The sequence below is a fragment of the Alosa sapidissima genome, chromosome 10 (assembly GCF_018492685.1).
Source record: "Alosa sapidissima isolate fAloSap1 chromosome 10, fAloSap1.pri, whole genome shotgun sequence".
Taxonomy (NCBI): Eukaryota; Metazoa; Chordata; class Actinopteri; order Clupeiformes; family Clupeidae; genus Alosa; species Alosa sapidissima.
Genome location: NC_055966.1, coordinates 28,444,425 through 28,456,924, shown reverse-complemented (window position 1 = coordinate 28,456,924; position 12,500 = coordinate 28,444,425). Strand labels below are relative to the sequence as shown.

The 12,500-nt window shown below is 45.4% G+C and overlaps 1 protein-coding gene across 1 annotated transcript in view; it reads right to left on the bottom strand.

Annotated features, from left to right (window-relative positions):
- dnah5 (dynein, axonemal, heavy chain 5) overlaps positions 1 to 12,500 on the bottom strand; it is a 131,691-nt gene that overhangs the window by 92,564 nt on the left and 26,627 nt on the right. The window contains 13 exon segments of the mRNA XM_042107846.1: positions 744 to 968; positions 1,090 to 1,302; positions 1,847 to 2,003; positions 2,531 to 2,694; positions 2,899 to 3,052; positions 3,489 to 3,688; positions 4,279 to 4,519; positions 4,778 to 5,016; positions 5,204 to 5,266; positions 6,258 to 6,476; positions 7,071 to 7,306; positions 8,055 to 8,256; positions 12,057 to 12,199. Coding sequence (XP_041963780.1) covers positions 744 to 968; positions 1,090 to 1,302; positions 1,847 to 2,003; positions 2,531 to 2,694; positions 2,899 to 3,052; positions 3,489 to 3,688; positions 4,279 to 4,519; positions 4,778 to 5,016; positions 5,204 to 5,266; positions 6,258 to 6,476; positions 7,071 to 7,306; positions 8,055 to 8,256; positions 12,057 to 12,199 — 2,456 coding nt within the window.

The following is a 12,500-nucleotide window of genomic DNA, read 5'->3' as shown; positions in this document are numbered from 1 at the left end:
TCATGGTAAGCTATTTTGTTGCTCTGATTGGTTAGGTCTATCCAATTGAGTGCAGAGGCATTCCCCCCCGTATCGGTTGAAACACGCCACATAATTATGTCCCAACGGAGCAGTATCAGACTCATATTCTGACTAGAATTGAGTATGACTACGTCAGGCTAAATATTATGAGAAGATATTTCCAATGTAAAACATAGCAGAGGACAACTGTAGTTAAGGAATTCACTAAAATGACTCAGCTATTTAGGTATTGCACTGACGACACAGAAAAGCTAAGAGCAAATCTTTCACAACTGCTAAAAAACGAATGAAGTTCAAACTCTCAAGCCATTTGCAGATCAGAGTCAATTTCCAAAAACATGTCCTATCACGAGATCCACTGAATATTATCGCTAGTGGATGGCCACTGAATATTATCGCTAGTGGATGTCCACTGAATATTATCGCTAGTGGATGTCCACTGAATATTAGAGCTAGTGGATGTCCACTGAATATCAGAGCTAGTGGATGGCAACATCTATATCCTAATCCAACACCATGAGAAACATCCACAATACATTGAGGGGTCAGTTCCAATACACCATGTGATAGCTTTAGTTCATGCACAAGCTCTTTGCTCATTGCCTGACTTTACTTAAATTACAAGTCCTGCCATGTGTTCCTTCTGCCTGTGCACTTCCTTATTTTTACCAGCGGGTCCACCTCTGGGATTCATACAACCGTTCCTCTCTCTCTCCACTCACCAGGTCATCAAAGATGTCCCTCTGGTGCACGTGGATGGTAATGAGGGTCTCGTACTTGGTGCGCTCAACCGGCCCCAGGTCTCTGGTGGTCATGTCGATCAGGGTGTTGAGCAGCTCCAGGAAGGATTGATTGGTCTTCGGCATGATCTTGCGGTCGTAGCGGGCGTTGGTCAGGGCCTCCTCTGCATCCCTGGTCCAAATCATCTGGATCCCCAGCAGACCAACCTAACATGGAGACCACACAGTACTGACTGACCGACTCCAATATATGAGACACCACTGCTCGCCTTGATATCATGCCTCCTGGACGGAACGTTTGCGGGGCAGGGCTGCAGTCGAAAGGTACCTGTGCCGGGTACGAGTCCAGGAAGTCGATGAGCTGGAATCCGCTCTCCTGGATGGCTAGCGCCGCCTGGTGGATGACCAGGTGTAGCGAGCGCTGCGACTCCTTCAGCAGAGCGTTGAGCCACACCTCCACGTTTCCCTCGGCCGTCACAGGCCGGTCCAGCTCCACCGTCTCCCCCTCTCTGGATGAGATGGCCAGGATCCGGTCATACATCTGGGGACACAGACCAATCAGAGAGAGCATGCATCAGTCAGAGAGGAAATAGACCAATCAGAGAGAGTATTCATCATTCAGAGAGGAAATAGACCAATCAGAGCATTCATCAGTCAGTGAGGAAATAGACCAATCAGAGAGAGTATTCATCAGTCAGCGAGGAAACACACCAATCAGAGAGAGCAATCATCAGTCAGTTTTTGTGTGTCCATATACCATTGAAATGAATTGAACATAATTTCAAAACAAAAACCTTTAAAAACAAACCTCAAATAAAGTCAAACAGTTGTACTGTTAGTTTAAGTCAAGGTAACAAAACAACTGAAGTTAACCTTCCTTTACATCAACATGCATGTTGATGATGACTAAGGGGAATTTAGGATTTAGAGTTTAGGATTTTTAAAAATTTTAAGTGTTTGTTTCACCTGAAGAAGAGTTCACATGTGTGAACCATTCAAATCAAACACAGTCAGGAGAGACATGACTGCTGAAATGGAGAGACAGTGAGGTAAGAATTGGCCAGGGGAGGCAGGACACTACGCACCTTGTCATGGAAGCGCACAGACTTGATGTTGTCGAAGATGTTGAGCAGGTGGGCCTGGATGGTGTGGGAGTCCGACGCCTGGCCCAGGATCTCCAGCAGGGCGGGGTCCGATACAAAGAAGAAGCGCGGGAACAGCAGACGCTTCTTCTCCAGATAGCTGCAAACACACACACACACACACACACACACACACACACACACAATACGCTCAAGGGGGTGTATGAAGATGAAACTGGCCAAACTCATATTGTATATTAATTCTTTTCAGATTATCTTTAAGAGCTTTTGCACACATACCCAGTGAGTACATAACTGACTCAGAGAGGAAGCTTATCTCTTGTGAGAGTGTGTACATTTTCTGGTGATGAACTGTGTGTGCTGTGAGAGTTTATGTGTGAGGAATCTCTATTGTGTGAGTGTGAGACTGTGAGACTGACCCCATGAGAAACTGTGTTATGTCACTTTATGTGATTAATGATTAGAGCCGTTTGTGTGTGTGTGTGTGTATGTGTGTGTGTATGTCGTGAAGGTGACAGACCCCGTGGAGAGCAGTGTGTGTGTGATTCGTGAGGAGCCGTGTGTGATGTGTGATGTGTGTGTGTGTGCGTGCGTGTGTGCATGTGTGTGTGCACGCGTGTGCATGTACACACATGAATGTGTGTGTTTTGTGTGTGTGTGACTGACCCGGTGAGGGACTTCTGGCAGATCTCCAGCTGTTCCAGCAGGTGAGGCAGCAGCTGCCCCATGGTCTCGTCCCCCACACAGGACTGCACCACGTTGGGCATCTCATGGGCTCGCGTCATGATCTTCACCCACGACTTATCGATGTTGGAGAAACGCTTGGCCTCCTGCACACAGCAGCTCATTCCTATTAATTACCCCTGCCAACGAGGCTATGATTTTGGTGGGGTTTATCTGTTTTAATTACCCCTGCCAACGAGGCTATGGTTTTGGTGGGGTTTATCTGTTTTATTTTCCCTTTTTTTAACTCCATCTTAAATGGACTTCACAGCACAATCAATGCTACACTGTATGTGTCTATTAACACTTACTTTTGGCAGCTGCTTAGCAATGTCGCCGCCCACAAACACAGCCTCCAAATATATCCAGAGGTTCTGCACAGTCATCCAGTTCTCTATGATGTCGGTGGTGTTGGAGAGGTTCTGCACCCACTTCTGAATCTGGCCTTTGAAGGGGGTGTTGTACCTGTGTGTGTGTGTGTGTGTGTGTGTGTGTGTGTGTGTGTGTGTGTGTGTGTGTGTGTGTGTGTGTGTGTGTGTGTGTGTGTAAATCAACAGTGGGAGATATGCAGTGTTAACATGGAAGGAGAACAACATTGACTGGAGAACAAATGAACCGCATCATCCGCTATTTGCTTTGTGGGAAATGGAGGGGGAAAGAGATTGTATTTGCAGTTGTAGTCAAACTCTCAAGCATTCTGTTCATTTCTCACACGGGACTGTTCATTTGCATTTTGGCAATCTATCAAACATTGTCAAAATATCCTGGCACAGGTTGAGGCTACTATACTATAGAGACTGCTCTTTGGCAGTTGTTACTTTGACAGTTTGACAGTTTTTTATTATTGTTAGTGTGTGTGTGTGTGTGTGTTCTGGTGTGTTTTGGTGTGTTTGAGACGTACCTGTTGCTCATGAGCGACCCAAGCACCATGAGGCTGTCCTCCATGTTGGTGATGATCTCCGAGGTGCTGTCTCCCCGCAGCAGCAGCTCCCCGCGGGTCTTAAAGTTGGCGAAGGTGAACGTCTTGTTGTCCCACTCGGCAATCACCTGCTTCAGCTTCTGTTCAATATCGCGCTCCTTCACTGCACTGATGCAAATGTCCTGGGAGGAGGAGGCCCATCGACAGACAACAGCATTGAGGAACCACACAGACACAGCGCAGACACAGCACAATACAACACAACACAACATAAACATAAACATAAACATAAACATAAACATGAACCACCATACAACACAAACACAAACACAAACAGACACAACAACACAACACAACAACACAAAACAAACACAAACATAAATACAGGACAACACAACACAAATACAACGCAAACACACCATAAATACAAACACAACACAACACAAAACAAACATCAGGAAGGTTACCGCAGGCAAGGTATCTGACCAAAACAGAAGGAGCAGCACCACCAAGACCACAGGCGCCATCCAACACACTTGACATCCCCAAAGTGTTCATCAAGATGTTCATCAAATATTTATGTTTAAATATTTAATCGTGAAGATTTCCCATTTTACACTTAGCGACCCCCAGGAAACCACAGCGGCTCCAGATATTTTGTGGGTGAAGCTCTTAAGGAACACTCTGTGCCCATCCTGACATATCTGCTGAATATTTTAGCGTTGCTGTTTTAACAGAGCTTTCAGACAGGACCCTCTGTTTGTGGCCGTACCTCAATCTCCTCCTTATACTTGAGGAGTGGCGCCTCCATGATGTTGCGGAGCTTGAAGGTGTCGGCCTCCACCTCGAAGCCGTGGCCTGTCAGCTCGGTGATGCGGCGCCAGTGGCGAGGCATCATGGCCTTGTTGGTCATCAGCTCCAGTAGAGGGCAGCACTCGCTGAATTCGTCAATGGTCTTCTTCAGGTCCAGGAAGGCTTGCCACTCCTTCAGGGCCCGGGGAAGCTTACGGCAGCTGTGGAGGACCAAAGTGGTTCAGTTGTTGTGTTTTTGTTTCATTGAAATGGCAGAACTATGTCTTTAAGGGGGCTTTAAGGGACCTTGAGGGGGCTTTGCAGACTTAATTTCAGTGCATATTGTATGCAATAAGTGTGCATCTCTCTCCTCTCTCTCTCTCTCTCTCTCTCACAAACACACACGCACACACACACACACACACAGTAGGACTGTAAATACAACTTAAATGATTGCTCTTCCTCTGCCATTTATTCACCGAGACTGAAAGTCCAGCAGCTCGTTGTTGATCCTCTCGATGTGGATGTCTGCCCACAGGATGTCGTAGTAGCTGTTCACTGTGTCGATGACATTGTTGTAGAGTCCATAGAGCTTCTGGAGGAGGGTCAGCTGCTTCCTGATCTCCAGCAGCTGAGGATGCTGGGTAACAGGAAGCCCAAAGAGCTCCTCTCCTCCCGTATAGGTGATATACTTCCGGTAGAGGTTATCAAAGCGGTTCTGGGAGAAAAAGCAACAAGAACAAAATGAAAATGTGAAAGAAAAAAATGAAATGCCAGGGCAAGTATGATGATATTTCTGTAAGACCCTGGAATACATACATATTTTAACCAGTGAGACAACAGCCATCTGGATTGGATTGTATTCGTATATCATATAATCGCATTTATATTGGATCCCATAATACCTGGAACATGATGAGCCGATCACTTGCATCTTGAGGAGCTAGTCCAACAACCATAGGCCCATCCTGTGAACAGCAGGGGAGAAATCTCTTTAGTCAGGCAGAGCAGAGACAGCTGCATTTTCATTAAGGCCCACACTTATATGTATTAGTTTTGTAACAATGTAGTACAGCGTAGTTACAACTTTTGAAATACATAGAGATGAAATACATGCTTTTAAAAGCACTTATATTGATTAGGATCGAAGATTGATTATGATTTGTGCATATAGTGCTTGTAGACCTTACACCAGTGGTTCTTAAAGTGAGGTCTGCAACCCATAGTCAAGGGGTCCGCAAAATAATTAGCTTTAAATGATAAAAGTTGAGGTTTATCATTTTAAAAAATAATATTGACCGATGACGCCTGTTTTCACCCATAAAACAAGCAAATTGTGTCTATGTGCTCCCACCAACATTGACATTTAACATTAAACTTCACTTAGGTCATGAAGAACCACCCCTACTGCTGCTTATTTGTCAACTAGCTAGCTGATGAGTGTGTAGAAATGATTCAGTCAGTCTACGTTGGCAAGCTATGTAAAATCCCAAATTGACAAAAGACCAAGTTACACAGGATAATGGACCTGGCCACAGTTTCAGAGAATACTTGCAGTTTCAGAGAATACATGCTTAATTGTTACGGTTATGAGGGGGTCCTCTGACAAAAATGTTCCCCAAAAGGGGTCCTTGGAACCAAACAAATTGAGAACCCCTGTCTTACACAGGCCTCAACCTAAAGGCACAGTCAGTGATTCTGATATTTGAGCTCAACAGCCAATTAAATTGTACCTCTCCTCTCCATGTTTCTGAAATAATGTGCTGGAATAGTTTATGGCTCAGTCTGAGCCCCTATGTCTGATTCACATTTATAAAGAGCCACCGTTTTTTTCTCCTTTTTTTTGAACCATCTGAGAATTAAATTAATTGGCTGAATCTGACAAATAAATTCTACTAAGAATTAAGGACTGCGCCTTTAAGAAAAACATGCAACTGCCTGTTCCAGAGCTGTGGTCACCTTGTCATAGTCCTGATAGAAGTGGGCGCAGTCCTGGACGAAGGTGCGCACGTTGCTGATGAGCTCGCCCCTGAAGTTGGGCTGCAGAGCCCCCAGCTGGTTCTGGACCTCGGTGCCGCGGGCCATCAGCTTCTCCCAGCTGTAGCGCAGCGTGTCCACTTTCTCCACCTCCTCCTTGGCCACCAGCAGGTCGTACTTGTGCAGCATGGCGTATGACTCCTACCACAGGGGTCAAGACGGCAGAGGACAGATGTCAGGGGTCAAGGGGAGGAGTTGATAGAGGGGGAGGAGTTGGAAAAGAGAAGTTCGTCAAATACAAAGCTAGACACTGTCACTGGTATGACAACAGCAAGGCTGAAATGATCTGGGAACTATTTGTACATTGGGGCAACAATTAGGCAACTTTGCCCATTTGTGCTTTGCTCTTGAAGCAGCTCACACTTGTAGAGCATTGCATAGGAATCCTATCAGAGAGGGCAGAGGCTGGGAACGCATCATATGGGAGGACAGGGGGGTTTGGTCAAGCCGCAAATGCAGATACTGTGTGACTGGTTTCAAGAGTCTAGGCTGTAACTATTTGCCTTTGGGAAACACTAATAGAACTTTCAAACAGAAGTTTCATATATGATCATATTTGGATAAAGGCTGTTTTGGAGGATTATAACAACAAATGATTGTGTTTATTGCTTTGTGATTTTGTATTCATGCATTAGTCTTCACATACTGTACTAGACTATGTACAATGTACTATGCACTAGAACGCCTGAGCATCATCCGGGAGAAGGACAGAGGACAGTGCGTGGAGCGTCTTGCCTCGATGGGCCCGACTTGGAAATCAATGGAGATCTGATGTTCCCTCATCTCCTTCAGTGACGCCATGGCAATGCGAATGTCGTCCAGGTCCTTGATCTGCCGGTTGAGCTTTTTCCCAGCCTCCTCCACGAAAGTGAAGATCTGCTCCATCTCCGTCCGGTACTTGCGGTTGCAGTGGTGTCCGTAGTCCACCATCCAGCTCTTGGTCTCGGCCGTGAGTGCCATCTTCAGGTCAGCTGGGGACACACACGAAACAGAGTCAAGATCCAACAATAATTATGGATGCAGTAACACTCCATGCCCCCCACCGGTTTTCCATTTCACACCTACTGTGGCCCAAGTGGGACATTTCATTTAGAAATCTTGCAGCATGTATGCTAATGAGGACACTGGTGATGAGAAGAGAGGAGAGCTGTTAGTCTTCTGATTAAAATCCCTCCTACCCCATCTTTTCATCCTCCAGACATCTGAAAGACTGTGACAGGAGGTCTAAAACAGGCTCAGAGCAACAGCCAGCCAAAAACGGAGCCACCAGAGAAAAAGCTTCTGGATCTTCAGTTTGGTGGAACAGAATACACAACATGATGTCCCAGCCAAAGATTCAACACAAAAACAAATGATTAACCCTTCCAAAATAAGGCAGTCATGCTCCATTATTAAGTCTGTCCTAGTATCAGTTAGTGTGTGTGGCGTACCCTATGGTAGACCTGCGAGAGTCTAAACGGTGATCTCTAACTGCTCACCTATGTAGAGGGCCTGTGTGGAGGTGAGAGAGTAGAGGGCCTGTGTGGAGGTGAGAGCGTACCTGTGTGGAGGTGAGAGCGTACCTGTGTGGAGGTGAGTGCGTAACCTGTGTGGAGGTGAGTGCATTACCTGTGTGGAGGTGAGAGTGTACCTGTGTGGAAGTGAGAGCGTACCTGTGTGAAGGTGAGAGCGTACCTGTGCCGAGGTGAGAGAGTACCTGTGTGGAGGGTGAGAGCGTACCTGTGTAGAGAGCGAGAGCCCCGACAGTGATGAACTCGGGCTCAGCATTGATCTCCTGCTCCAGATCCCGGTAGTAGAGGATCTGCGACTCAAACTCAGACAGCAGCGGTGTTCCCTGGCTGAACTTGCGAATGGTCTCCCCCCGGTCTCTCCTCCAGATGTGGTGGTAGCGGCCAAAACGCTCCAGCGCATTCAACACCTCCTGTGGACACAACAAACCCCAGAGACCCAAACTGTGTGACCTGAACAGACATGTAAGGAGAAAATAGTGTCCCGATTGAACAAGAGATCATTAGTTTAGCTGAGGAAGTAGGTTAAGCTGTCAGAGCACTTAAGAGCATTCACCTCATCTCATGACATTCAATGAAAAGCAATACAGTAAGTAAGAGTTTTCGGGCTTAAACTAGTGAGCTAACTACTTAAAAATGAATTTGAAGATGATATTAAAACCAGAATTGTGGCATAATGCTGTTATATAATTGTGGCATAAAACGTAAGCATCCCTAGGTGTCAGTGTACTCAAGAGCATTTCACTCAGGTCCAATGAACACAAGGAAAACATAATATGTACTACTGGTGAAACCTATTTGTTGCACACAGAGGCTGCTCTGTTGGTGATTTCGTGTTGTCTGGTCTGGTTTGGTTCGTTGTCGGTATTTATTGGTTGAGGACCCATCATGAGTGTGGAGGGGGGTGAGTCTGGGACGCCAGGCACCACTGTTGAGCCTTCTGGAGGTGTCGTGGGCCAATGAAACACCTATGAAGGAAGGTGCCTGCTTGATAACCCCAGTGAAATGCTCTGTTCTGTTCTGTTTTTGTTAGTGATTTGTGATTTGTTAGTGATTCTGGTTCTGACCCTAAACAGGCTTGGTTGTAGATTGGCCGCCACGTGAAATCCCCTACCTATAGCACAAGGAAGTTAACATCTCTCCTGTGTATATTTAAAAATAAACTACATTCTAACACATGCACGAGAAGCCCAGTCTTCTAAACGGAAAGAGAATAATTATTTGCACAAAGCTGAACCAAGTGGCCAGATAGAGAGCTGTGTCCATTTGTCCCAGAGGAATCATGATGAGTTAAGTGTGGTCTGCCAGACCAAAGGGATGAGTTTGTGAATCCCCAAACTGTTGTGGCTTATCTGCGGCCTTAGCTGGGCAGCAAGACGAATATCCAATCTGATGACCAGATGGTCTGACTGTCCACTTCCTCATGAGCCTTATGAATCAATGTCTCATGTGAAGTTGATTTTACCTTCCAGCTTTGTTTGTTAGATGCTCAGCTCTGAATACAGTGACATTTTCTCCTTGAGAGGAGTCTCCTTGAGTGCTCTGGAAAACTTTTACAAAAGTGAGTCCGCTTTTTTTCCTGCGGTTCCTCTCGTACTGAGCAGGATTACCATTGCAACAACACATCATCAGTAGGGTAAAACTAACCTGTCTCACAACGGTCTAAACCCAGCTCACGTTTCCTATTAGTGGGTGAACAATCCAACGCTTGGTGAATTCTGCTTCACAATGATAGGAAGAGCCGACATCGAAGGATCAAAAAGCGACGTCGCTATGAACACTTCCTCTTATGACTCCTAAAACTAGGAGGACCAGGGACTCAACAGCATTATGACTGCAGGTATATACTGCAAGAGTGATTTACCATGTAAAACCCGATCCGACTGCTAGGGAGAAGAATATAATGAAGTCTCAGAGAGAGTTGTCAAGGAAACCTTTAGGAGGTGGTACTGCGCCACAGTCCAGCCAGTGTCTGCTGAGTCATCAGACTCCCCAGGGACGCAGTGACCGGTCTGGTCTGGACTGGCCAGAGAAAGCGCAGTGGTGGCACTCCTGAGTGTGTCTGGGGGCCCAAAGCTCATTACTGTAACAACGATGGTCCTAGACATTCCCATCCCTTGATCCTCTGCTGCGGACCAGGTGGGGTGCTGGATGTGTTGCTTGCAGTGACTTTCCAAAGAGCAAAAGTCCAAAACTTAGTAGACACAGGCAACAGGGCACTTCTCCATCATATTCTTAGAAACAAATACTGAAAAAGAAATAAAACCTACAAAGTAAGGCCACAGTTTACACATACTGTACAAGTAATTGAAGGCCACTGTGTTACTGGTAATTCACCGTCTGCAGAATTGAATATAAATCCATTATTGTTCTTTTTGGTAGATGACTGCAATCTCTCCTTAGTGTTCCAGTCTGGGAAATGACACGTCTGTGTAGTTTCAGTGACTGGCTTACAGTCAGGGCTGTTTATCACTGTGGTGATTCACACCAACCCACCCGCCCACCCACACATGCGCACACACACACACACACACACACGCACATACACACACACACACACACACACACACACACACACACACACACACACACACACACACACACACACATACACACACCCACACACCCACACACACACACACACAGATAGACTCTGAATGTGTCCCTTTGAAACAGTCCATTTCTCTGAAGACATGATTTGATGCTGACTTTTCTTAGAGAAAAAAAGGCAAAAAAGTCACAAAAAAAGTGTCATCTGTCACTGTCACAGTATGACCTTTTTCTGAACACCGTTGTCTCTTCATATTCCAAACACGTCCTTACCAAAACAACTCATATCTATCTACCAAATACTTTTCAGCAAAAGTGACTTGAAAAACTGTTTGTGTTTTTTCTCCTCACAGAAACAGCAAGATGAATGAAATCATGAAAATACAAGAAAACAAATAATGTGGAGTGGATATAGAATCAAAACATGCTCATTAAATACAGTCTCCAGTTTATACCACCCCTAAATCACTTCTCTGCTCCTCTAAACTACACTGAAAAATGCCCTCATGCCCTTTAATTAAGCCCTCATTGAAACAGGTTTAAACATGACTTCATACCTTCTTTCTCATTTCTGGAATTGGGATCTATCAGGGCCCACCCCCTCTCCACACCCTGTTCACCTGCTATAGGCTGCTGATTAAGAATTGTCCCACCCCCAGGTGCTCAGGATTGGTTCTTTCCCCCTAAAGACCCTTTGAGACTGATGCCTGAATTGACCCACCTAGACCGTGATTGGTCAAACGTATATATCCAAAACAGAAAATCCTTGGCCATGACATTGGCTGTGTCTCAAACCACATACTTCCATCAGTACACTGCTAGTGTGCACTCACTGAACACTTACCACTTTTCGATGGTTAGTATTATCCCAATATCTGCACTATATACTTAAACTAAGTATTTGAAGTGTGCACGTTTGAGACACAGACATTCACTGTTAATTTTGCTCATGACATGTCTTGTAAAACTTAGCAGACATCATAAACATAAACACAGCAGTCTTTAAGAGTAGCAGAATGATCTCACCAGTGCATAATATCCTTTGAAATTACATTACAATATATACAAACAATGATGTAATATTAGCCTATTAACCTCATGTCTAGAAATATAGGTGTCTATTAGATAACATGTTTGTAGAACAAACAGAGCCTGTAAGCAATTTAACCTATGCTGTATTTTTCTGTTCTTAAAACAAACAAAACAAATTGTAATGTACATTACACATTTACTGTGCAATGAATTAGTGGCTGTCATTCTCCTGAGCACATGGCAATATATAATCTAATCATACATTCTAATCCAAATAAAACTGCCTGTAATTAATATAATTATACGGTGTACCATCATAGTTCTGTTATACTTATATCACTACTTAGTCTCTAACAACTTTGCAACATGTTATTGAAAAACTCTCATGATTGATTCTAGATACTTTGTCAGCCCATGTGAGTGTATTCTATAATGTCACAGAGTATGTAGCCCCAGACAGCCTGTCAGCCATCGCCGAGACAGCAGGCCAGAGAGAGAGAGAGAGAGATAGACAGAGAGAGAGAGAGAGAGAGAGAGAGAGAGAGAGAGAGAGAGAGAGAGAGAGAGAGAGAGAGAGAGAGAGAGAGAGAGAGAGCGCTGTGCCTCCAGACGTGAGGCCTAACCCACTGACCTTCTTGGTGGAGTTGATTGAGGTGCTGAGCACAGACACCAGCTTGACGATCTCCTTGTTCTCCGAGATGCTCTTGTGGTAGTTACGCGCCTGGATGGGCATCGCCTGGGCAACCGAGGCCGAGATGTCCGAGGTGCTGCCATCTACTGGACACACAGGCACAGTCAGCTGGGCACAGAGCAGCTGGGTCTGGCACAGACGTGGCCCAGGTCTGGCATGGATTTGTTCTTTTCTGCTCGCACTGAGTTACGCCGCAGTACGACCCGGTGCAGACACACATGCACACTTGATGTAGTCTATCACCTGGGCAACCAAAGGCAGGCATTGCCTGGGCAACCATCAATGAAAGAGTGCAAACACACATTCACATTTGATGTAGTCTGTTATGTGATTCATATCCATACAGTAAAGACGCTAGGCTGTTAAGATGTGCTCACGCTAATG